The sequence below is a fragment of the Mesoplodon mirus genome (assembly GCF_964341445.2).
Source record: "Mesoplodon mirus genome assembly, chromosome: 9".
Lineage (NCBI taxonomy): Eukaryota > Metazoa > Chordata > Mammalia > Artiodactyla > Ziphiidae > Mesoplodon > Mesoplodon mirus.
Window position 1 is genome coordinate 10,022,075 of NC_138985.1, and position 26,543 is coordinate 10,048,617.

The 26,543-nt window shown below is 47.2% G+C and overlaps 1 protein-coding gene across 2 annotated transcripts in view; it reads right to left on the minus strand.

Moving 5' to 3' along the window:
- Nucleotides 1-26,543, minus strand: part of VWC2 (von Willebrand factor C domain containing 2) — a 120,290-nt gene that overhangs the window by 89,295 nt on the left and 4,452 nt on the right. For both annotated transcript variants that reach the window (XM_082632309.1, XM_082632308.1), the window contains exon 3: nt 5,586-5,715. In XM_082632309.1, coding sequence (XP_082488435.1) covers nt 5,586-5,715 — 130 coding nt within the window. The remainder of the gene's footprint in view (nt 1-5,585; nt 5,716-26,543) is intronic.

Here is a 26,543-nt window from a genome sequence, read left to right on the forward strand (position 1 = left end):
TTGTTTTATGTCCTGACATATGGTCTACCCTGGAGAATGTCCACCAACTTGAAAAGCATTCTTCAGTGGCTGGGTGCCATGTTCCACATATATGTCAGTTAGGTTAAGTTAGCTGACAGTGTCATTCAAGTCTTCCATATCCTTGCTAATTTTCTGTCTAGATTTTCTGTGAATTATTGAATAGCTTGTTGAAAGTTCCAACTATGATTAAGTTTCTATTTCTCTTTTGAATTGTCAATTTTTATTTTCTGTATTTTAAGGTTCTATTATTAAGTGCATATACATTTTTTATTTGTTTTCTACAAGTGTTCTGGCTTTATATTCCTCTGATCCTCCCTGACTGCCCTTTTTAAGTTAAATAAATATTTTTCGTGTGCTATGTTTAATTCCTTTGTTCATTCTCTTAGTGATTGTTCTAAGAATTAAAATATGCATCACACAATCTTTATCACACAAATTTATCACAATCTACTTCAGATTGATACTAGATTAATTTCACTAAAATAGGAAATCCAATTTATTGTTCTCTCATGACTCTACACCAAGAGCAGGTCCTATCACAGAACTACAGTGTCACAAAAGTAGTGGTGAGTGGCAGCATCCCCGTACATACAACTCAGTGAGAAAACTTGTGTGTATGATTAGTGGAACTAGAAGAAGGACACAGAGGTCCACAGAGAGTTGGAATCCCTTTATATTTTTCTTTCTACTTTTCACCTCTACTTTTTCATCTCTCTACTTTGTTTTGCTGTGTTAGAATGGTTTATTCATTTGTCAGATATATGCATTGCATGTATTTTTCCCAACATGTGCGCTGCTTTGCATTGGTTTAGTAGTGTTGTTTGATGAACAGAGGTTTTTAATTTTAATAAAGTCCAATGTATCAATTCTTTCCATATGGTTAGTGCTTTTAGTATCTTTTAAAGTTAACCTTTGCCTCATCAAAATCATAAAGATGTTCTATGTTTTCCTCAAAAGCATTATTTTAACTTTCATATTTAAATCTGTAGTCTATTTGGAATTGTTATTTATTTTTTTTGTACAGTGTGAGGAAGAAATCAACATTTATCTTCATATTGCTCCCAACTGACCTAGTAGCATTAATTGGAAAGATCACCCCCCTCCCCACTATACTGCAGGATCAGCTTCACCGTGTATCTAGAGGTCTTTTGTTCCTAAGTCTTTTCTGACTCTACTCTGCTCTGGTTTGTCAGTCTTTTGATCTTTGAGACAGTACCACAGTGTGTTAATCACTTTCACAGTATACATTTTACAGCTTGGTTGTTCTTCTTCTGTATTTCACTGGCCAGTTTTTAACTTGTCTTTCCATGTGGATTTGAAAATCAATTTGGTAATTTGCACAAAAAAAGTCATTGTATTTTTTTTTACTGGAAGTATGCTGAATACATAGATTTTATTTATTTAATAGAATAATTTGAGGCTGCTGACATCTTTACATTAGTGAGTTTTCCAATCACAAATATTGTCTATCTTTCCATTTACTGAGGATTTCTTTAATTTCTCTCAATAAAGCTTTAAGATTTTTAAGTGTGGCACTCTTGTCCAATTTTGTTAGATTTACTTCTAATTATTTGGTATGTATGATGTTATTTGAAAGAGTAGTTTTTAATTCATTTCTATTTGTTTGTTGCTGGTATCTAGACATACAGCTGATTTTTACATATTGATTTTGTAAAACAAACTTGGTATAATCAAATATTAATGCTGATATTTGTAGTTTCCTTTATTTTTTTTATGGACAGGATCATGTCATCTTAAATAATGATCAAGTGTTTCCACAAGATTGGTATTAATTCTTTGGTAAAAATTTTGGAAAAATGTAATGTTGAAGCCATACGATGGGAGTAGGCTTTTCCTTGTGAGAAGGATCTTGATATGAATCACACACACACACACACATCATTCAGTTCTGTCCAGCTCACTACATGTGGTTTAATTATGATCTTATCCTACTGTCTGAAATACACAAGAGAAAAACAAAAACAACCATGTCTAATTCTTAGTGCTTCTCACATGTTTTCCATGAAAGGGCTTCTAATAATTTGAAGTCTCCATATTTATCTTAAAAAATTCATAAAAGTTTTCATTTTCCTCCAAAAGTAGCCATATTCATTTGCTGGTGGAAATAAAGTTCTAAATAACTCCCACCAAGTAGTACTGAATACTTCAGGGAGACACACAATCTCTATACTCAGTGCCTTTGTGCTTTTGGGATACATATTCCCTCTTGGGCATAATATTCCACTTTGGAGAATCAGCGCTAATCCCAACAAGGCCCTCCTTTGTCAACATCAGTACATTTGTCAGTTTCCTTCCTTTGAATGTTTAAAGTAAGGTAAGGTGCACACATGCAGGACGGAAGTCTTCTGATCTCCGGCTTGAAGGGAATGTGTGCTGTGAACGTGAGCCTCATCTGAGGTACACCAGCACCAGAGAAAACCTGAAATCCTGAAAGTCAATAGAACACTCACTGTTTGTATCAGTAGGAAAAATCTGAAAACCAGTCCCAAAGAAAATAAAATCCTTGGGAGATTGATCTATACAAATCAACAAAGTGATTATTTTAAGTTGTATGTGACTTGTGATCATTTATTTAATATTCCAGGCATTCTTGATTTCAAACTTTTGTTCCTTTGATGCAAGTGACTGGCAGCTTGCAACTGAATCGTGATTTTCCTTTCCATCCAAGCTAAGTCTATCTAAGCATTTAATTTCACAAGGCATCACTTTTGATGTCCTGTAATCTGTGATCTATCAGATGTATAACTTTTTCTTACTGAAAACATTAAGTTTTGTGCGCAGCAGTAGGGATGGACTACTGTCAATTATTCACTAATCTCAACCAATTATTACAGGACGTTCATTTCTGATAGAAACTGTTCTCATTTTTCAAGCAAATTTTTCAGTAAGAATTCTGAACACCATTTGCCCTGTCAAGGTCAGAATACCCTACAGCTAGAGAAGATGAAAGACAGATTATATCTAGTGAATACGTTATAACAAAACTTAAGAGTACTTACATGATTAGACATTTAAATTTATTTCTGGGTGTATTCCTGAAAATAAAAAGTTGTTGCTGTTCTGATATAATTGGATCAAACATTTGAATACAAATCCTTTTGTATCCTGTAATCTTTCTTAATCTAGTTTTACAAAACATATTCATCCTCCGTCTAAGAATCTTTAATACAATACCCCCAATCCTGCCTTATTTCATTCTATGCTGTCTCTCAAAGTGTAAAGGCAATGGCAGAGCATTTAGAAGTTTGCTATCTAGGCAACAACCATCTCTCTCCCCAAACCATCAGTGCAACTTTAAAACATTCTGTGAATTTCTGACTACACCATATTTATACACGTTTTACTTTTGAACATTGTTTGCTTATTCAAACAATAAAATTATATCTTAATGTTAAAAACTGAATCAAACAGAAATAAGTGACTTTAAATCTTTATAAAATTTTAACATATCCTCACTTGATAAAGAATTAATTCAAGTAATTTCTAAGTTCTCTAACTCTATACCCTAAGTGGGATATATCTTAAGGGCAAAAAGAACTGCAAAAAAATCTTGAACTTTAACCAGTAGGTTTCATGCTGGTTGTGGTATAAATAGAAGGTATCCTGTGTGTATTATGAAAAAGAACAACTAAGCAAATGTATTGACAGTGTTGGGTGATATACAGAGATAGAGAGAGATGGGGACAAAGACAGAGCTCAAAAGAGACAAAGCAAATAAAACGGCAAAACGTGAATAACAGGTAAATACAGTGAAGGGGACACCTCTGTTCTTCGTGCTATTTATCAACTTTTCGGTAGGTTTGAAACCTTTCTAAAGTTTCGGGGATTGAAAATATCCTCAAGGATGGAAATCATGTCTTTCCATCTTTTGTAAACATCCAAATGAGAACTCCCTGACTGCCTAAGGCCAAAACTTTGTGTTTATTTTTTTGTCATAACTGACAAGAGCGACACAATATCTTGCGTACTTAAGATGCCAACTATTTGAGCCACTTATATGCAAGACATTCACTAAGTATCACTGACTCGGGAAGGCTCAGCCATACCGCCTCGTGCAGTGTGCTGCAGCCTGGACCTCAGTCGTGTGGTTTCCTCACCAACCCCAGGCACCAGCGCCCCCTCCCCACGCTTACTTCACTCCACACCACCGGTGGAGAGGCTGCCACCGTCCTGCTTCCACAGAAGCTTCACGTCCACTTCTGTTGATTGCTTTCAAGAGTTTTAAAATGTTTTTTTTCTTTTTCTTTTTTGTGGTACGCGGGCCTCTCACTGTTGTGGCCTCTCCCGTTGCGGAGCACAGGCTCCGGACGTGCAGGCCCAGCGGCCAGGGCTCACAGGCCCAGCCGCTCCGCGGCATGTGGGATCTTCCCAGACCGGGGCGTGAACCCATGTCCCCTGCATCGGCAGGCGGACTCTCAACCACTGCGCCACCAGGGAAGCCCAAGAATTTTAAAATTTCTCGTGGTAAAATCTAGATATCTGGGTGCACTTGGTGAAAGGTATCCATGGAACCTCACAGCCCACGCAGTGGGCATGACCGCAGAATCTCAGAATTGCCTCAGACACTAACAGCGGCCTCGTGTAACCATCAGCCACTGACAAAGCCCACACCACACGGCCTGATGTCCAGCAACCCCACAGATGAAGAGCTGATAACCTCACAGGTGAGCCCCTCCCGTCTCTGAAATGCTCAGGCCATGGAGTTGCCTTCATCTTTTTGAGACACTCTGCCCTGGCTTCGTCCTAGCACCGTGGCCTTGGGGCCACACAGGGACGACCCAACCCTCTCCCAAGGCAGGACCCTCATGTACTTGAAGATGTGGTCTTATGTCCAGAGTCCACTCTTTTCCAAGCTGTGCTCAACTGCTTCATCCAACCACCATCCTGGGCCACGGGTCTTCATCCCATCCTCCCCGGGAACCCACTCTTCTCAACACCCTCTTAAAGTGATGCCCGGATGCACGCAGCATCTCAGGTACAAAGTACTTATCCTTCAGGATGAGGAAACACTCTCCCTTGCTAACCAAAGCCATCCTGCCATTTTTCTTTCATAAAGCAGACAAGGCTTTTGATCTCCCCCAGGCTCTCACTGGGAGTAAGAGGGGGTTCTCTTCCTGCCAAAGTTGCTTATGAAAAATATTCAACGATGTTTCACGCTTAATCCACTTGGTAATGAAAAGTAAATAAGCCCAACCAGCATGTTTGATTTGTCTCGGAAAGAGAGAAACTGCTTTGCAAGAACAAACAAAGTTAAATTAAAATAAGCGACTCTCCTCAAGAGTGGAAATTGAATTTTCCCCCAAAGAACTAAACGGGTGCAAAACACTGTGCTGACACCCATAAGACAGAGCAGGCCTTACTGGAGCCCAGCTCCCGCGGGTCCCCGGGGCCCAGAGAGCAGGAACCCGCGTGCAAGGGCGTGGATGCAAATACTGAAACTCACATGCCTCCTGCACTGCATCCCGCACCGCATCCGGTGCTTCATCGGCGGGAAGCGCGCGGGGACCCCTGCGTGATCGCGGGCCGGACGCGCATCCACCTACCGTTTTTGCAGATTGGGCAGCACTGGTCGGGCTCGTACACGGGGTCCACGCACTCGGTCTGTGGACACGCGGACACCGCGCACAGCACTTCCCCGCTGGCCTCGCAGCGGCACCGCTCGCAAGGCGACACCTGCAACACAGGCCACGGTCAGGGCAGTGTCTCCATCCTCGGCCCGGAAGGGCACGCACTCACCCGCCCCGGGGGCCCAGAGCGTGAGGACGGGGCCGGGGCTGAGCAGCCTCCCCTGGGGGGAAGGGGGGGACACACCGATGGGGCCTGGGGTGCTCAATCCCTCCCAGCTCCACACCTGAGCCTCTGTATTTTTATCAACCCACATAGTGAGCTTCTTTATAAGCTTTCTGTTGAAGAAAGGGTTTTGTTTCTTCAAAAAGTAAATAACACGTCATATTGGATTCTTGCCCAGCCAGGCATCCTGCAGGTGAACCCCTTTCCCACAGCTCCGCCCAGGGCCACCCAGCCAGCCGGGCCCACCCCCAGCACCTCTGCTGTGAGAAGACAGCAGAGCAGGGCAGGAAGGCAGGGGTAAGGGAAGGAGGCGGGGCGCTTCTCAGGGCCGGGGACCCGGCCGGGGGCCGTCCCAGCGTGATCTCATGTCCATCTCTTGGCAACACTAAACACCCCTACTAACATGATCGCCCTAGTTTCTGGCGAGGAAACTGAGACCCAGAGGCATCAGGCCACCGGCTGTGGGCAGACCTTCATCCGAGACAGGGCTCCGGCTCCAGTCCAGGGCCTCTCAGGGCTCATCACCCAGCGTCCCCATGGCCTTCACCTCCAGGCTCCAGATGGCCTTGCTGCCCTTTCCAGCCACTGGCCCCCATTCTACCTTTCCGGATGGCTCCACTCAAGCATAACGGCCATTCCTGGCAATGCTGGACACTGCCAACAAATCCTCCTGTACTCACTCAGGCAGGCCGTGATGGGGACGGTTTCTTTTTTCCTGGAAACCACGCACAGAGTGATTTTTCATCTGGGGTGACCCATGACAAGGCAGAAACAGCACATGTGGACCCAGCAATTGGGAGCTGTGATGTGGAAACACGTGCTTTAAGGGACAGTGCGGATGGGGCGGGGGGTGCCAAACAGTTTTCTGGGCAGGGAGGCCCCACTTGACTTTTGCGTACAACACGAGTGGCACGACCCGCGCTACACAAACAGCTCGCTCGGACGCTCCCTCGGTCTATGCCGTGCAAACACCCAACGCTGCAATCTCCGCCACGTGGCCTGGGTACTGCATGACGCAAAAGCTCAATGTGTTCTTAAAGGTGCTAGACCACTGTCTGGCTGGGAGTCATGACTTAAGGGGGTGTGTGTGTGTCTCTGTGTGTGTGTGTGTGTGTTCATGCTTAGAAAGTAACAAAAGAAAGAAAACACTGAGAAAAAACTTTAGAGTGGCCCGGGACAAAATCTTGACCTGGTCTGCATTATAGCCTTAGAAGTTAAAAATCAATCTTACAACAATGTAAAGGCACGTTTTTGAGAAGCAGTGCTGGCGCGAGAAGGTTCTCTCGCTACCATAACAAGCATCTCTCTGCCTCCGCTCTCCTCCTGTCCTTGTCTCCTACCAGTTCTCTTTTCAGCCTGTAGCATCCTTGTGTCCAGGGTGGGTTTATTCAGCAAGCAGGATAAGAAAAGGGTTCGGAATTTTAAAAGCAGAGACCCTGAGTTGCACAGGATGTAACCGAGCAGGACACTATGGGTCCTTCCCAGAATAGACCCTCACCCATGTCCTCAACCTGTCTTTTGTCTGTAGAAAAACTTTAGCCAAAGAGTAAATTTAATCAGAGAAGTGAGAAAATGCAGAAAGAAAGGAAAACAGTCAAGCAAGACAAAATAATACTTTAGCCATTAAACAAAGTCAAGGACCTTTATCTTAGTTCCTCCTCAAGGCCTATAGACAATATTCTGAGCTGTGTCCTTTGACCTGTTTTGCAGATACTGACATCCCCACCGGGTGGGAGAAGTTAGCTGCAAGCTGCTCACCAGCACGGAGACCCCAGACCAGCTGGAACCAGGAGGTTGAGGATGCCGACTCCCGATGACCTCACCAGCAGCCAATCAGAGAATGTCCAGGAGCTGACCACGCCCTGCTTCTGGAACACCGTAAGACTCCTCACTGCCCCCTCCAGGGCGGGACACACAGTCTGGAGGGCACTCGCCCGCTGGGTCAGACGGTGGGGAGGCAGCCCCTGCCCCGGGTGAGGTGAGGACGGTCCCATCTGGAGGGCTGGATAGTCAGGAAGGAGCAAAGAGGGCCGGGGACGACTGGGGTCTGTCCTCAAGAAAGGGGCGCGGCCCTTCCTGTTCTGGAAGGCTGTGGGCGGACCTTTCATCAGAGACAGGGCTCCGGCTCGAGCCCCTGGCCCTTCCCACCCGCTTCCTGTTCTGTAGGGAGCAGGAAAAGCCCCACTTGGGTTTGGAATTTGAATGGAGAGAAGGGCCCTTCTGTGCTGTCCCCAGGACAGGGCTTCAGGAGAACAACAAAGGTGCAACTTCAAACCAGAAAGGCATCGTCACAGGCCCCGAGGAGCCCCTCCTGGCCGCTTCCTGGGCAGGGCTTCAAACTAAACCCTCCTTCCTGCTCTGGGCCTGAAACATCGCCCTCTCCCACCACAGAGACATGCTCAAACCACACACGCAGCCGGGACTGCTAAATTCTGAAAGGTCTGCAACGTGATCAAAAATTGAACTGTGGGTTTTACTATCACTACCCATTTGGAAATCCTGGTTCAACTATGTGGAGGTTTGTTTACTTCTCAAAAATCAGAGTTGAGGCTTAGAGTGAGGGTCACGGGTGTGTGTGCGTGTCCCTCCCCGGCCTCAGCTCCCAGCCCTGCTCTGTCTGCCCCAGACCACTCGTGTGGCTGGGATCCACCCCACACCCCATGGTGGTAGCAGGTGGGGCAGCCAGCTCCGGCGTCTGGGACCCTGGTGGGAGGTCGGTCTGCCCAGACCCTGACTGGATTCCACATTACTGCTCTGATTCCAGGCACCAGGTCTGAGCATCACCCAAGCCGAAGAGCCCTCAGGTACCAGCTCAAGCACCAGAAGGCCTCCTGTCAACCCACATTCTTTGTCCTTCTGTGCAAACCGAAGGTAAGAATGCCCAGTGCGTTGCTGGATCTGTGAGCAGGGACGTGAGCTTCTAAGGTGTGTTTCTGCAAACCCTCCTGCTAGCAATAGCCACCTACACCTTGTCTAACACGCCTGATGACAGAAATGCCATCCTCTGTCATCTTCCAGTTGCAAATCGAGTTTTGTACAGAACTTAGATGAAGCACCTAGAGGAACACCTGGGCATTTGGGGAAGAGGGGCCATTCTCAAGGTACCCACTAGGGGCTGGAGTAGTCAACCGTTGTGCTGGAGAAAAAGAGCTCAGTCTTGCAGAATTGGGAGTGACAGTAAAGGGAAGCTCTGTGCTCTTCATTCATTCATCCCAGTCCTGAGCCCAGACGGATGAGACCCACTTATGCCAGTTCCAGGAAGGTGGGAACATGGGTGATGGCTGGCGGGCGGGGGGGGAGGGGTTAGGAAGGCCGGCGAAGGGCCAGCGCCTGGACCAGCCTCGGATCCAGGTACCGATGATGCCGAGGGCTCTCACTGGCCCCCTCTGCTTTCAGAGTCACCCCAGTGACTGTGGCTTATGAACGACAGTGCTGCAAAGTGGATCTAACCTGCGGCAAAACCATGAAGAACAGACACGTCTGAGCATGTTTTCCACGAAGCAGCCGTGAATACAAAGTGCGCGGCAGAGGCAAAAGAAAGATCTTAACCTGATGGTAGCTAAAGTATTTTCATAATTAGTTAGACCCTCAGAATGCTCAGTAATGACATACATGTCTGTATCACATGTACATAGGCAGTAAGGGCTGTAAAATACATACTGAGCCTGTTTCTAAACAACTAAGTAGGAACAAGCAATATAATTTACGTGGGAAACAGTTCTCAGATGTAGAACGAGCCCTTCCTAATGGATACTGCTTACATTCAGGGCCTCATACATAAAGGATCTACATGAAGTAAGTGGTGGCTTGGGAGGAGCTTCTATACGAGTTGTTTGTCAGCAGTTGTATTTTATCTCATGTATTTCACATTTATGGGCTCAGGTGCAGTTAGATATCTATCTATAAGGAGCTTTGCCTTGTGTCATTTCATAACCATGAGAAGGACCAGGCTCTGAAATACAGCAGAAGGCAGGTTGAGTTTGAATCCCACTCTTGTCTGTGTCCCAAATGTCTTTCCGTTCTGGAAGGCAGAAACTTATTTCATACATGTACTCTTTCTTGCCTGATTTCTTTCACTCGGCATAGTTATTTTGAGATGTGTCTGTGCTGTATCCTGTCATTCCTTTTTGACAATATTCCATTGTATAGACATGCTACAGTTTGTTTATCCATTTACTTGTTTATGGACGTTTGGGTTGTTTCTAGTTTGGGGCTGTTACCCATCAAGCTGCTATGAAAATTCATGCACAAAAAAAGAAACTAATTTCCAGACACTTCCTCCTGCTCTATCCTGCCTACACAGCTGCACCTTCCAGCACCCAGCAGAATGCCCACCTACTTGGGAAGGCCAACATACTTTTCTTAAATCCAGCTTCAACACATCTTTCTGTCCTGTGCTGCCAGAAGAGGCCAGTGGCCTGGGTGAGAACTCAAAGATGCCTTGTGTCACCTGAATCCCACTCTCTGACGAGCAACCACATTATATTTCCGATCGGGAACTTCGTCCTGTGGTTGCTGGCGTGGGTGCCATGAAACCCCACTAATTCCAGGCTGAATGCAGATGCCTCCTCAGGAACAAACAAATGAGAGGCATGAAAATCCCAGCATAGCTTCCCAAGGAATTGTAACGTTTTCAAGATGGGATTAATTTGTGAGCTAAGAGGTGTCAGCCCAGACCTTTCTCAGTTAAAACCATTCTACCTAAAATAAAGTCTTCTCTCCATTTCTCTATTTTGTTCATCACCAGAGAGGCTCCGTTTATGTTTCTAACCCCCATAGTGTTGGATTCTACAATGACACAAACTAAGATTAACATGAAAACAAAGAGAAACCCTGGAATCCGGGCTTCCCTCTCCCTTCGTCTTTCCCAGTTCCCGATCCCCCCGCTTCCTTTGAATCTCCATAAGCCCAGGACCCCTTGAATTCCTCCGGGCGTGCTGGCCAAGAGCGCTGTGTCCTGTCACTAGAGCCCGACTCCCAGCCTGCAGTCAGCTGCCAACTAGATTCAGTGCAACTCAAGGGCCAGGGCGTGTCATGTCTCTGTCACATCCCCGATGATTAGAGCAACTGAGCTGATGCAAAACGCTGCACAGGCTCAATAAATATTGACTGAGTCAAGGAAGAAACCATTGAAAGACAGAGGAGCTGAAATTAACTTGCACAGCACATGAGGAGAAACATACAAAATGAAATCTACAGCTTTGCTTCCGGAAGGGCTGCTCACCACCCGGTAAGGAGCTGCTCTAGGATTAGATACCCACACACGAGGCAAAGGGAAGAAAGAGAAATCTTTCCATTATGAGGGACCAGGATGTGGATTACACATTTAATCCACAAATGGAAGAGAAGATACAGATGCTAGGACGATATAAACACGAAAGCAGAGGCTTTACAGAAGGGATCTGACAAGTGCATAAAGGGCATGGCTAGAAACAGGGTCCCTAAGTGCACAGCCTGAGATCAGGAAGCAAAACCTCGAGATTCTGGAGCAATCCAGTCCTGCACGTGGGGAGCAGGTGTCACACCACCCTCTGCCTATTACATCTTTCCTAACTATTCTACTCTGTGTGTCAGTGTTTCCTATATATCTCTAACGTTTATAAGGGGTAGCTGAGGACTCATACTCTCCTACTTACCCAGTGGACAAACTTCAAATCCAAAAGTGGGAGATATACAATGTGGACACACCCACCCTGCGGGCTGGGGATTCTGCACACGTGGTTCCGGGGCAACGATACAAGAGCAGGCGTCTCAGCCCCACCACCAGGCCCTCCACCCTCCACTGACCAATCCCATAGGCTCAAGACCGGAACAGAATCCTGTATTCTCACAGAGAGATACAAAGACACACCCAAGTCGCTCACCTCTGTGCCCAGTCTGGCTGGGGAGCTGACACATAAAAAGAGAAACTAACAGAAAAGCAGGCAATGGCAGATGGCAGCCGAGCTGTGTGCATATTATGGCTTTTAAAAGCAAAGCTGTTTCTTGGAGTGGGAGGGAGAGGAAAGGGATCAGACTGGAATGTGGATAAGTCAGCTGGGGAGGGTAGAGCAGGTGGAGAGGGGCACCATACAGACAAGGAGGGGCCTCGCCGGCGCCACGGTTCCCTCCTGGGGCTGAGAACCTACCCCAAGGAGACTTAGAAATCTAAACTGGAAAGCATAACGTTTCCCACCATCAGCAGAACTAAAAGAATTGTTCTAAGACTAAAGAACAAGATCTCAGTGTTTGTGCATTTGAGTTTTGTTTACACATTATGACCCTGTTGTATAATTATTCGGATAACTTCCAATTAAGAAACAAGTTGCCGTGTACAGAGATAAATACAAATTTTAACCTTTTTTTCCAGGAGTAATTTTTCAGTAGTTCTCAAAATAAAAATCTAAAGTAAGTGTTTTAGAGTTTGGAGACTATATCGTTTTATCAGTTCATTTTTTTCTTTACCTCCAAAACAACAATCTAAGTTAAAGTTTTGCAATCAGATAATCTTCTTAAAAAAAAAAAAAGAATTCCTCTGTTCAAGCATATCTTCTCTCCCCAAAAAGGATGGTGACTTCTTTAATAATCTCTCTTTATTTTTCTGACGTTATATTTTAATAGGATAATGTTCATCTTATTTTAACAAAAATGTAATGTGATAAAATCAAATGATATCTGAAAATAATAAAAACAAAGAAAGGAAAAAAAAGAAGAAACAAGAGGCAGGAGCTAAAATCGCCCTTCGCTGAAAGCAGTCCTTGGCTTGGCCCTGGATGACTAGCATCCTCCCAAAGCCACTGTCACGCTTTCGTCACCAGATGGCGAAAGTGTCCTTCCAGCTGCTTAGTGTCTTCCCCAAAGTGCCCGGGGTCACACTGGTGAGTGCGATGCACTGAAGGGGAATCCCCTTCTACTTAAACCACAGGTCTCATTAGCTTCTGATAACCTTGGAGCTGTGATATTTTGGAGCTGGAAGAAAACACAGGAGCAATGCTTTTCAACTCTGCTTTTTTATGGGGTGAACACCCACTCAGGGGTCGGGTGAATTGTCAAGAAACCCACATAGAAAGGAAAGGCAGCGGCCGGAACGCAGGGTCTGGTCAGGCCACCGGGCTCTGCTCACATATCATCTTCATGAGTATGTCCTGGGCCACCCTGCCTGCTCTGACCACCCTCCCCTGACTCCCTGCAAGACGCCTGGAAGATGCTATGCAGGTCCCAGCTTTCTTTTCAACCGTCACCTCAAACTAAATCCTTTCCCAACCTTACTCAAGTTTCCTCGACCCGAAATATCTTAAACTAGAGCAAGGTTCTGTCTCCACCCTGGGAAGCAGCAGGGTCCTACCCAGACACAGAGGAGCCCACCCAGCAGCCCATGTCCCCCAGGCTCCGCCCGCTGTCTGAGCTCCCCTTGTCCATCAGGGCCAGCAGGGAGGGCTCCAGCCCCTCCGTCCCCACCCCCCCCATCTTCCCTCCCTTGGGAATAGCAGCCCCGAATTGACATGAACCTGATCCACAGCCACCTTCCAGCCTCCAGCACAAGTCAATGGCTACGGAGCTACAGCAAACTGCTGCTTCCTGCGCCTTCAGAGAAGATTCTGGTTTTGTTTGGTTCTTTTTGTCTTTCTACTGGCTGTCAGAGAATGGATTTGCACACAAAGGGACTTAATTAAGAACTGTCCCCAGGAGCTGTCAGCTTCCAGCCTCAGGAAGAGACACACACCCACACACACCCACACACACCCACAGAGCAGATGAACAGAACAACAGTAGTCTGACAACCCGACAAGGCACTGCTTTCTTCTCAGCCACCAAAGACTGACTTTTATAGTTTAGCTTGAGGCAAGACCCCCTAATGTCTTTCAAATCCTCTTGTGAATAGTTCCCTCAGATAAATATGGATCATGCAGGAACTCACTTACAAGGGGAAAGATGCAGGCAGTGTTTACATGGTGTATTTCACTTGGTGGCAAACATGAAAATGAAGAAGGCTGCTTCTTCTGGGCTGAAGACCTGGGGAATGTCCTGGAAGGGTGCTGACCTAACAGATCACACAGTCCCATCACATGTAGTAAAAACCTGCTGGCTTCCTGTTACAAACTGAATGCTCCCCCTAAACTCATATGGTGAAGCCCTCACCCCCAATGCAATGGCCTCTGGAGGTGGAGCCTTTGGGAGGTCATAAGCGTTAGATGAGGCCAAGGTCACGAGGGTGAGGCCCTCAGCGGGTGGGATTAGCATCCTTGTAAGGAGAGGAGGAGGGCCCTCTCCCCGCCAAGTGAGGACATGGTGAGTAGGCGGCGGTGTATAAGCCAGGAGGCAGGTCCTCAGCAGAACCAGACCCTGCAGACACCTTGATCTTGGACTTCGAGCCTCCAGAACCAGGAGAAGTAAATGTCTGTTGTTTCAGGCACCCAGTCTCGTGCATTTTGCTCTGGCAGCCTGAGCTAAGACAGCAGGTGCACCCCCATTTCTGTGGAGGAGGCAGGTGTGTGCCCACACTGGACCCGCCCCTGGCGCCCAGCCCTGGCCTGCTGCAAACAGAGCCTTTCAGAGAGGAGAAGGGGCCAGCAAGGCTCAGAGTAACCCCAGGGCCACAGGCAGATAGGCTTGGAGTGTTACCCTGGACCCTGGGCCCAGTCAGATGGGGCCTCTCTCCTCCCACTTGGGAGCATGGGTGATGGCGAGATTTTGATGGAGTATCTCTAATAGATACTTTGCCTAGTCACAGATTTGTAAATTAAGACCTTAATAGAACGGATGTGATGCCAACTGGGCATGACCACGTACGGACTGGGGCTGGGGGCACTTTTGTTAAAGCCAAACTCCTCTTAAAACATGGGAAATACCGGGCTTCACTGGTGGCGCAGTGGTTGAGAGTCCGCCTGCCGATGCAGGGGACACGAGTTCATGCCCCAGTCCGGGAAGATCCCACATGCCGCAGGGCAGCTAGGCCCGTGAGCCATGGCCGCTGAACCTGCGCGTCCAGAACCTGTGGTCCGCAACGGGAGAGGCCACAACAGTGAGAGGCCCGTGTACCCCAAAAACATGGGAAGCACTAAATCCTTTTTTTTAGAATTAGTATAAAAGATTAAGGATAAGTCATCCTTAGCAGAAAGAAGCAATGAAAAGGAAATGGTTTTCCTTTAACATATAAATGACTAAAACTAACTGTCTTCCAAGAGTAGGCTTTTAAAAGATGGGTGTGAGGTGTGACGTGGGGATTGGTTCTCTCAGGGATCACAAATTCAGATTCTTTCAGGGATTCGTCATGTAAGAAAACGAGGCAGTGAACTAGGTGCCTAACAGGGAGTGGTGGGAACTGCAGCAAACGGGGAAAACACTTAATGCATTGAAACTCAAGTGCATATCTCTTCCTAATATAGACAGACAGACACACACACACACACACACACACACACACGCATGCACACGAAGAAAACAAAACCATGCTGCTCCCTTTCATCATTCTTCATTTGAGATGGCAGTAACAACGTTTAAACGCTAAGCAGGGAGCAGTGAAGGTGACGGAGTGTAACTGAGCAGGACCCATGGGTCTGTCTGTCCCCAGGACAGACCCCTCCCCATGTCCTCTGCCGTGGGGCCTCCCTGAAGTACCCAGATAACAGTATCTGACGCACATTTCCTGAGTTGTTTTGCAGATGCTAAAACCCTCACCAGATGGAAGATATTAACTCCTTGATGACCATAAACCCAGAGGCCCCGGCCTCCTGGAGCCTAAGGATGGATAACGTGAAGCCCTGTGACCCTGCTCTGTTACCTCACCATCAGCTAATCCGGGAATCGTGCACGAGCTGATCACATACCCTACGACCGGCCCCCCTCCCTCACCTGGCTTTTAAAACTGTTTGCCGAAACCCTTCGGGGGGCTTTTTACGGCGTGGGCCACCGGTCTCCTTGCACGGCCCTGCAATAAACCTTTCTCTTCTCCAAACTCCGATGTTTCAGTTTGTTTGGCCTCACCGCGCGTCCGGCACACAAAATTGTGCTAACGAGAGGAGAGCTGGCCCAGCTCCGGGAACAAGGCTCTCCATCACCAACTAGGACGTGGCCACCTGGACACATCTGAGGTCGGAGCCCGGCTCCCATCAGCCTGCCTCAGCTGCCAATCACCCAGCAAGTGCTGGACCAGGGTGGGAGAACGGGGCACAGGCATCCTCGGCTCACACCTTTGGCCCCTGCACTTCCCCTTGAAGCTGAGCCTCTTCCAAAGCATCCTGACATTACAACAGGCCAGCCCAGTGGTTTCTCCAGTTAATGAGGTCCCTTTCCACGGGGGTTTAAGAGGCCGTGGGGCTCACTCACAAGAAACGGGTCCATCTCTGAGCTCAGATGCACCCCTGAGAGCTGACCACTCAGTTGTGTCGGCTGCTGCGTCCTGTCACCCTAGAGCAAGATGAGCTTATCTCTTTCACTCCCTGGAGGGCACAGGAGGCCAGAGGGGACTCTGCTGCAGGAGGTGACCTGAGCTGAGGGGTTGACATCACAGTACAGTTTATCCCTCAGGCCACCAGCGTCCCTTGCTCCTCACAGGCCCAGGGAAAGGCAGCAGCCTGGTCAGAATTCTCTCTTTCCCGACCCCACTCTCCCTGACATTTCTGCCAAGTGTGACACGGCTTAACGACAGGCCGACTGAGGCAAAGGTGCTCAGGGGGGCCCTGCTCCATGTGGGAAGGGACTGCCAGCAGCCTGGCCAGCTGGGGACTCCCTACACTGCGGCCCCAGGGGGGAAAGGTGCCACGGTGACAGCCGTCCACTGGCCAAGGGCCCTGTGTCCCCAGAACATAACTGTCAACAGTGAGAAAGCATGACCGGGGACAGAGCTATGTCTCCTGACACCTTAGCAGGAATGAATAAATAGGAGTCCTGGCTTGCTTGGAACTAACTGCGTGTTTTGTCTCAAGCCTTCGGAAACAAACATATTGAGATACTTTTTCAAAAAATGCATGAAATCTAAAAGTAAAATGTAAGTAAGAAACTGTTTTTAAAGTTGGACCAGGGAGATAGATAGAAATGAGTGTAGCAATGTCAACCTCCGACAAAAGCAAAGACATGACACAGAGGGCAAACCTGTCTGGCACGGTGTATGTTAGTATTTCTTTCTGAGCTGCTTCAGGAGCCGGGGGCATATCACTTAGAAGGGGTCTGGATTTTCTTCCAGGAAGGGCAGAGCAGTTGGCCACGGCCCACTGGAGCTTGGTGCCACCTGTGGCCTGTAGCCCTGGACGACAGAAGGAGCCTTTGAACATGGTCACCTATTTCAGAATTTGGCCTCAAGCTGCACCAGCTCCCCAACGATCATTTTTTTCCAAGAACATTTAAAAGTTGTATTTAATGGCATCTCCTGCCTGAGGATAAATTTCACAGCTCAAATTTCAGTGCAGGACACACCAACCCCTGCAAGGCAGGGGAACATCAGCCCTACCACCAGCTCAGCTGTCACCATCCTGGAGAACCCCGCTTTTGTAATCGGCAGTCGGGGTTCTCAGCCCCAGCACCCTTGATATTGGTTGTTGGGCTGTTCTGTACCCTGTAGGATTCCAGCAGCCTGTCTGGCCTCCACCCACCAGATGCCGGTAACATCTGCCCACCCCAGTTATGACGACCACAGATGCCTCCACATGTGGCCAAAGTTCCCTCGTAGGGACAATGTAGACCCCAGCTGAGAACTACTGATCTGCAGTTTAGTGAAGGATGGGTTTTGATCCCTTCTTTCTTAACTCTGTGCCTCTGCTTCTGGGATCCTGTTTTGCTTCCTGGATTTCAACCTTTAGATTGCATCTGGAACTTCTTTTAGTAAAGGTTTTTTGGTAGTATGCACTCTATCTTTGTTGAAAAATGTTTTTGTTCAGGCTCCTTCCTGAAAGATAGTTTTGCCAGGTACTTAAATTGAATTAATGCTTACTTCCTCTTTGTTCTTTAAAGATGTTCTTCTACAGCTTTGGGTTTTCTATTCCTTTTTTCTCGGCCGCGCCATGTGGTTTGCAGGATCTTAATTCCCTGACCAGGGATTGAACCCATGGTCCCTGCAGTGGGAACATGGGCTGTTAACCACTGGACCTCCAGGGAAATCCTGGCGGAAATTTTCTCTTCTTGACGAGATGTCAGGGGTCAGCCTAGTTACTGTTATTTTGCAGATAAAGTCTTTGCTCTGTGGTCCCTCTTAAAATGTTTCCTTTCTGGGCTTCCCTGGTGGCGCAGTGGTTGAGAATCTGCCTGCCGATGCAGGGGACACGGGTTCGAGCCCTGGTCTGGGAGGATCCCACATGCCGCGGAGCGACTGGGTCCGTGGGCCACAGCTGCTGAGCCCGCGCGTCTGGAGCCTGTGCTCCACAATGGGAGGGGCCGTGGTAGTGAGAGCCCCGCGCACCGCGATGAGGAGTGGCCTCTGCTCGCTGCAACTGGAGAAAGCCCTCGCGCAGAGACAGGACCCAACGCAGCCAAAAATAAATAAATTAATTTTTAAAAAAAATGTTTCCTTTCTCTCCGGTGTTCTGCAGTATCACTGGGTGTGGTTTTATACATATACATACATATATATGTATACACATATATGTACATATATACATAAATATTTTATATATACTTAATATGTGTGTGTGTGATATATATACACACACATACATATATCGTTCTTTAGATTCACTGGGATTCCTGAATCAGGAAATAGGGGTCTTTCAACTAGAAAGTCTCCGGCACTATCGCTTCATCTTCTCCACATTCTCTGCTACTTCTTTCAAACTTCTAATTGGACGTATGTTAGACCTTCTTTCCCTATGCTCCATGTACCAAAACATTTCCTTCCTGTGTTCCATCCGTGCACCTGTGTTTCATTCTGGGCAACTTCTTCAAATCTACCCCCATATTCACTAAATTATCTCACAAGCTGCACCTATCATGCTGTCAAATCCTCCCCTTGAAGATTAGTTCCAGTTACTGTAGCATTCCTTTATACAGGCTCGATGTGATTCCTTTCCAAAGCTGGCAAGTACTTGGTATATACCGATGTGGTTTACCCATCCACTTGATTCCCGTATTTATTTCTCTGTGCATAAAACAATATCCTCGTTTGTATCCCAACATCTGGGTCTGATCTGACTGTGTTTGTCTCGGCTGACTCTTGTTTCTGATGCTTTTTCCTCTTGTGTGTAATTGTTATTTTGACATCACATTCCTTGGACCCTTATCTGTGGGGATTCTCTGTGGCTGGAGAGTGTTTGCCTTTGTCAGATTCCTGTGGGCCCTGCCAGCCTGGGACCACTTTAAATAAAAATATTCCACCTGAATTATCCGGAGCACTCAGGGAAGCATGACTAGGAGCTCCACATACAGAGCAGGGCATGTACAACTGCTGAGAGGGAAGCCTCCAGCTCTGCCCAGTGCTGAGGCCATCCAGGGGGTGTGTCTACACTGACCTCTTGCAGGACAGGCTCTTCTGGGGAGTCTGCTTTTATGAGAGGTACCCTGGATCTGACTCTCCCTACCTGGGGCCCTAGACTTGTGACGTGGCGTAGCCTGGCCTCGAGTACCAAGAGTCCAGGCCCTGGGCATCAGTGGACACCCTAAGACAGCCTCCCCTGAACGACTGACTTTCTTCTCTGGTTTCATACATCCACCTCTATGGACTAATTTCTCTCTTTTTTTTTTTTTGCCATTCCTGCTGTGCATTTGAGAAGATGTGTTTTATTGTATGAGATCCAGGATTTCATGAGTTTTCTAAACGGTGGGTTTTCAGCCTATGCGTCTTCCATATTCCCAGGTAAAATCATTTCTGCCATGAGGGGAAACGCACAGAGCCACACGGCCTCTTAATTTTCCATTGCTGTGCATTTTCACGGGCCCAGGGCTTCCCAGAGAGCTCGCAGGGCCACAGGCAGATGCCTGACATCATCCTTTTCTGCATCCATTCGAAAGGCACCCTCTGTCCTGGACGCACCCCAGTGCCCGACAGAAATAGAAGGAGAAGTGAGATCCAGCTGGCAGGATCTCAGCCTTGGAACAGATAAGCAGCAAGAAGGATTTCCGGCTACATAATCAGAATCGTGCCATGAAGGATGGCTACAGGGGATGCAGACTTGAGCGGAAAACCGTATCCTTTACTCAGTCTCACAACTACGCTATCTGAAACAGGCTCCGGTCTTTTCCCTAGAAAGCTGCCCCAGGATCCTTCTTCCTCTGTCAGTTAAACACAAAGCATTAACAGCACTGGGATCTAGGTGAGGGGCCTCCACCTGCCTACGCTGCAGACCACGACCCCAGCTGACCAACCTCTGGGCACATCACTTTCTATAGGGTCACTGCCCCTTGATTGGAGGGACCTGACGGTTTGTCACTGTATATCCAGGATGTAGCCCAATGCCTGCAAATATTTATTCAGAAAAGTATTTTTGAATAAATAAATGCAAGCATGAGCTTTCTGCTGGGACTTATCAGATCTGAGAAGGAAATACTTCTGGGAACACACAGTCCCCTAGAGTCACTCTCTAATGGTGAGGAAATGCACAGGCCATCTTGCTGGCGACCCAGCGCCGTGCCGAGGCAGGACCGCCCCTGAGATGCACAGCTCCCCAGGCCACAAGAGCAGCAGGCTTTTGTTCTGTTGTTTGTGCAGAGCTCTGCAGGCTCTCATCTCTCTCATTTCCTTCTTACAAAGTGAAGGACAGCAGCATCCTCTCCACGTTTTCCCGCCAGCTAATAAGGAGGTTCTGAGTATCGCCCACGGGCACAGGGGTGAACCAGAACACGAGCTCACGTCTTCAGAGGGTAAGGACTCTGTGCTCCAAGTTCTAGAAACCGACTGCCCACCCCAACTGAAGGACAGTACTGGAGAGCAGGGCCAGGGTCCCTCCTTCCTCTGATGCTGCCAGCTTGCCTGATCTTGAAGAAGGTACCCATTTTCTAGGGTGAAATTTCTCCACTTGCGAACAGAGGGCATGACAAAGCCACATGGCGGCAGGACCCCGGGTAAGTCACACCAAGGGAGGAGGTGGTCAGCTGGGGAGCCAGTGCCCTTCTCAAGGAGCAGCTTGGCCCTGGCAGATGGCTGCCACCTGGGGCTCACCCCGTTCTCACAACAAACCAGCAATTGGAGTATTTGTAAGAACCTCTCACGTGTTAAGTGTCTGCTCTATCACACAAACATCTGATGTGCCTTGAGCCAAGCAGAGTACCTTCCTGGGCCGGAGCTGGCTGTTGGGCCTTCAGTCTGCCCCCGCATGGGCCTGATGACCTCTGAGGTCCTACCCACGGTCGCCATCTTGTACCCGGTCCACTGCCTGCTGGAAGCTCCCTCCTTGCCCTCAGGGAGCTCCTGGGATCAGTGCTCCTTTTCTTACAACTCAAGATTTTATACTTTGAAGGCCACAGATATTCATCTTGTCCTCAATGGCTTGAGCAAAACACAACATAAGTCCACGTAAACGAACACTTACCCAAACTGATTCAGCGTTTACCGGACTCAGAGTGGGCCAGGCACTCCAGGCCTGTATAAGCCTTCCCTTTTCCGTGTACCAGAAATTCTCCCAGCCACACACAAAATGCCCCTCCATCCCCACGGGATCAGGGAGGTAAAGAGGTAGAGTTGGAAGGAAGTGTCCAGCAAACCAGGACTCAAATCCTGGCTCCCCCATCACTAGCTTGATGACTTCAGTCAAGTTACTTAACTGTTTTAAACCTTAGTTTTCTCTCCTTTAAAAAAAAAAATACCACCAGCTCATCAGTCTATTGTGTAAACCCTGCCCCCCCAACATATAAAACATATAAGCAATGGATGAATGTTGGTTTCCTTCGTCCCAACATAAAAGACTAAGCGTTTAGGTTAGCAGATATTGGTCCTATCTAAAACTTCCATAAGACATTTGGTCCACCCCCAAAGGTCCTTGAAATTCGGTCCTATCCAAAGAGTCCATGCCAAATGGCTTTGGACAAGACCAAATATCAAGGACCTTTCTTCTTTTTTTATTACATATAGTTGACTTACAATGCTGTGTTAGTTTCTGGTGTACAGCAAAGTGATTCAGTATTATATTATATTAGTATATATCATTTTTCAGATTCTTTTCCATTACAGTTTTTACAAGATACTGAATACAGCTCCCTGTGCTATACAGTAGGTGGTTGTTGATTATCTATTTTATATATAGTGGTGTGTATGTGTTAATCCCAAACTCTTAATTTATCTCTCCCCCTGCTTTCCCCTTTGGCAAGCATAAATTTGTTTTCTGTGTCTGCGAGTCTATTTCTTATTTGTAAAAAGTTCATTTGTATCTGTTTTTGGATTCCACATGTAAGCAATATAATATGATATTTGTCTTTCTCTGCCTGGTTTACCTCACTTAGTATGATCATCTCTAGATCCATCCATGTTGCTACAAAGACTTTCTGCTATGGACCAAATATCTTATGTAAGTTTTGGACTGGACAAAATGGTCTTGCAAATATCAAGGACCTTTTGGCAGAGATGGAATATCTTATGGGCCAGAGGTTTTATGGAAGTTTTGGATAGGACCAAATGTCCCGTGGGGACTTTTATAGCATTTGTCTCATACACGCAAATAAAGTACTGCATGGAGCATGTAAAAGCACAGTCATTCACATTAGGTTTCCCCTACCTGAGTTAGGGACACATCTGAAAGGTGTAGGGAAACCATATGTACTCTCCTTTCTTTAAAAAATAAAAGTTAACATTTAAATGGCATCGAACAGAAAGGCAGAAACTAAGAAGTTCAGAATTTGCCAAATCTTCCTAGAAGCCAAAACAAACTCAGTCGTAGCAATAGCACACACGTGGAACTGACTTACAGGAAAGAACACCGACTTTACACAACTTAGTTCATGTTCCTCGGCAAAGGAAAATAATAATAATACCGTTTTGGTCTAAGTAACAGCAGCCAAAAGAATATAAATACTATTAGACTGAAAAAGATGGAGAACTGTGTCTTTCTCTTTATTGGCACTTGCTCATAACTGCAGTAGAGATCTGTTGAGATGGAGCTTTTGATTCCAAATTTCATGCAAGTTGTTGGTCATTAATAAACTCTGAGAGAGGAGATTTTGCAACAAGTCAGCTGCTGAGGCCCCAGGAGAGGCTTGTGACTCAGTGGTCCCGGGTCATCTCACCTGTGACTACCTCGTTCACTGATCTTCTGTCCAACAGTCCCCATGCTTTGCATGACAGCCCAGCAAGCAACACATATCAATAATTCATTTTCTCTTTTTCTTCTAAGACTTAATACAATTGCCAGTCAGACCTCCTGATTGGCTACGGTAACCAACGTGGACACACAGAACTGATATCATCCCAACCGAAAACAAAGTGAAATTTCAGTTCTCCTGTATCTCGGGGAGTCACATGCATTCTGTTAGGTTCTATGAAACATGGAAACAAGCTTACAGACCCTGTTTCTGTCTTCACAGTTCCCCAGAAATCAGGATTCCCAGTAGGGGAGCAAGTTCTTTTGTTGCTCAAAATGGAATTGTGTTTTAATTAATGAATTTCAAACTTGACTTGCTGCTGGCCTGTATGGTAGCCCTCAGGGACAAATTTAAAAGTGAGGCCCTCATACGTATGACACAAGGACCCACTGACATAAGTAAGTAGCACAGTAATTCCTGAAGTGGATCTCAGAATGGAATAGACACTAAATCACCATAATCTGGGTGGGCGGCTTAATTGTGTTTATGAGGCGTTCCGTGTATTACCCAGCACTCTTTTCTCGACTAATTCTTTCTTCCAGTCATACTTGTTGATGCATCCTTGCCCCACTGCATTCCCTACACCTCCTTGAACCCAGGCCTACGAGGTCAACTGTGGTCACTGATCCTATGTTACAGGCTGCACTGTGTCCCCTCTCAAACTCAGATGTTGCAGTCCTAAACCCACTACCTCAGAACGTGACTGTATCTAGAGACAAGGTCTTTACAGAGGTAATTAAGGTAAAATAAGGTCATATGAGTTGGCCCTGATCCAATATGAGGGGTGGCCTTATAGGAAGAGGAGATCAGGGCACAGACACGCACAGAGGGACGACCGTGTGAGGTCCCGGGGAGAAGACGGCCGTCCACACGCCCAGGAGAGAGGCCTCAGGAGGAACCAGCCCTGCCCACACCTTGACCTCAGACTTCCGGCCTCCACGGCTGTGAAGCTGTAAGTTTCTATTGTTTAAGCCACCAACGGGTCTGTGGTACTTTGTTATACAAATGGCAGCCCAGGAAGCAAGAGAGCACACGAAATAGCATTCATGTGTAAAAAGTACAAACGAATAGACCAGCTTCCTTACTCAAAGTTGGAGGTCTGCTGGTGTAAGAACAGGACACTCGGTACACTTTCAGAGGCGGTCGAGGACATTCTACTGGTAACTATGTTTTTATCTGAATATACACATTAAACTGCAAACACCCCTGGAGGGATGAGGGTATTACTCTAATTGTTATTAGCAGCTTAGCGGTATTTCACTGAAGGTCTTCTGCTGACATCTGCCTGAGATCAACCAGGCTGTAAGGAATGGGGATTTGAATGGGGTAAAGAGCCTTGGTGAGAAGGGGAAAGACAGGACTGAAGTACAGAGAAAACCGGGCAGAGAGTGAAGAAACCCAGCAGGACACTGTGGGGTCCTCCCAAGTACAAAAGCCTTTCTGTGCTTTCTATTTCTTGTTTGTAGGAAAACGGTTTCTGCCTCCGAGACCTTGCCTGAGTTCCGAAGGGCAGATTCAAACAGTCACTAATTAGGGGAGTGAGGAAACGCAGAAGGAAACAGAAGGGCAGGATGTGGGAGGGTTCCAGCTCCTCCTGAGGGGTGGGCACAGATATCTGGTACATATCCCTGAGCTCTTCTGCAGGAACTAAGGCCCCCGTCCCGGTGGAGGATGGTGACTTCAGGCTGAGCACAGATCCCTGGAGCACCGCCCTGTGACCTCACCACCAACCAATCAGAGGAGGGTTACACACCCTGACTCCCACCCCCCAGGTTTTGCCTATAAAACCTTCTTCCCTGAAACCCACTGGGTCTTCGGAGCATGAGCCAGCCATTCGCCTGGCATGGCCCTGTGATAAATAAACCTTTCTCGGCTCCGAACTCTGACGTTTCGGTTTGTTTGGCCTCAATGTGCACCGGGCACAGGGATGCAGACACATACCCAGGACAGAGAAGCACCACAGGGCAGGGAAGAGACACCCTCTGTCCAGAACATGTGCACAATAGCATCACAGGCCCAAGGATCCGGGGTTCCACCTTCTCAGGCACCCACCACGAGCTCCCAGCCTCCCTCAGTAACCTACTCTCTCTCGGAAAGCAGAGAACAGAAAGCGCCTGCGTGCCTCCCGAGGAAAGAGGACCAGAACCGGCCTGCCTTTCACCTCCCCTGACCTGGCCATGATCAGGAGCGTTCCAGACATGACCCTATGGCACCACGACCTCCACTGAATGACATTTTTTTCAGAGAAGCGCAAAGCGCTTCAGATGTAAAATGCTTTCCTTTCCTGTCTTCCATGTACTGCGTGCTGTGCAAACTGCAGGCCTTGATGGGTCTCCTGGAAGCCTGGAGGACCCACAGCAGCTACAGGAGCAGTTGTGCCCCACGAACCCCTGGACTCACAGCTGACCCTATATCCCTCCAGGCTTATCCTCCCAACACTCCCAGGAAGCACCGCACCCTCTTTTGTTCATGGAATGAAACTTGCACAAAGCCACACTAAGTTAGGGAAATGCCTTATGGGTGTTCCTGATACTAACAGAATGAACAAGCATGATATATACAATGCAATCGTTATGCAGTTGTACCTATCATGGGAGCAGGAATATCATGAAAATTTTATAGCAGCTGTGCACAGTGTCATCCTAGCAGCTGGTAATGATTGGATGAAAGTTAAGAACAAAGGATCACTTGAAGATGAAAGATGCGCTTAATACTCTAAAAATAGCTTTATTGGTATTTTAATTCTTACTGAGATTATAATCTTTCCAATCTCCCTTTAGTTGCTATCATCTCCCATCTCAGAGTGGGAAACACATTCTACTTATGCACCAGTTTTTGAAAACAGAAATCCAATACAAGGCATGTACACATATACCAAATGTAAAACCAATAGCTAGTGGGAAGCAGCCGCAGAGCACAGGGAGATCAGCTCGGTGCTTTGTGACCGCCTGGAGGGGTGGGATAGGGAGGGTGGGAGGGAGGGAGACACAAGAGGGAGGAGATATGGGGATATATGTATACGTACAGCTGATTCACTTTGTTATAAAGCAGAAACTAACACACCACTGTAAAGCAATTATACTCCAATAAAGATATTAAAAAAAAAAAAAAGATCCCCCACCCCCATACACAGAGGCAGCTTCATGGCCTCCAGCACTTAGCAATGAATAACCAGAACTGAAGTTTGAATTCTTCCTTCTACCTGTGATGGCTGCCCTGGGATGCATTTGGGTTTTTGAGAGCAAAATGCTAGAAATTCCTCAGCCTACCTCATGGACACTTATAAGAAATGACTATGGAACTACACACAGTGCAAACAATAAATGGCATTAATTAAAAACTAATCCCTTGTCTTTGATCTTGTAACACTTAGATTTTTCTATGAATTTAAAACTCCAGAGAATCGTTTGGCTACAGCCCCGTCCCAGGCCAACACAGAAGGCCCCTCCTCTGGGCTCCACCAGCTCCCATGGCCAGCTTTACTTATGCACTTCCGGGCTGCACCCCAGAACATCTGG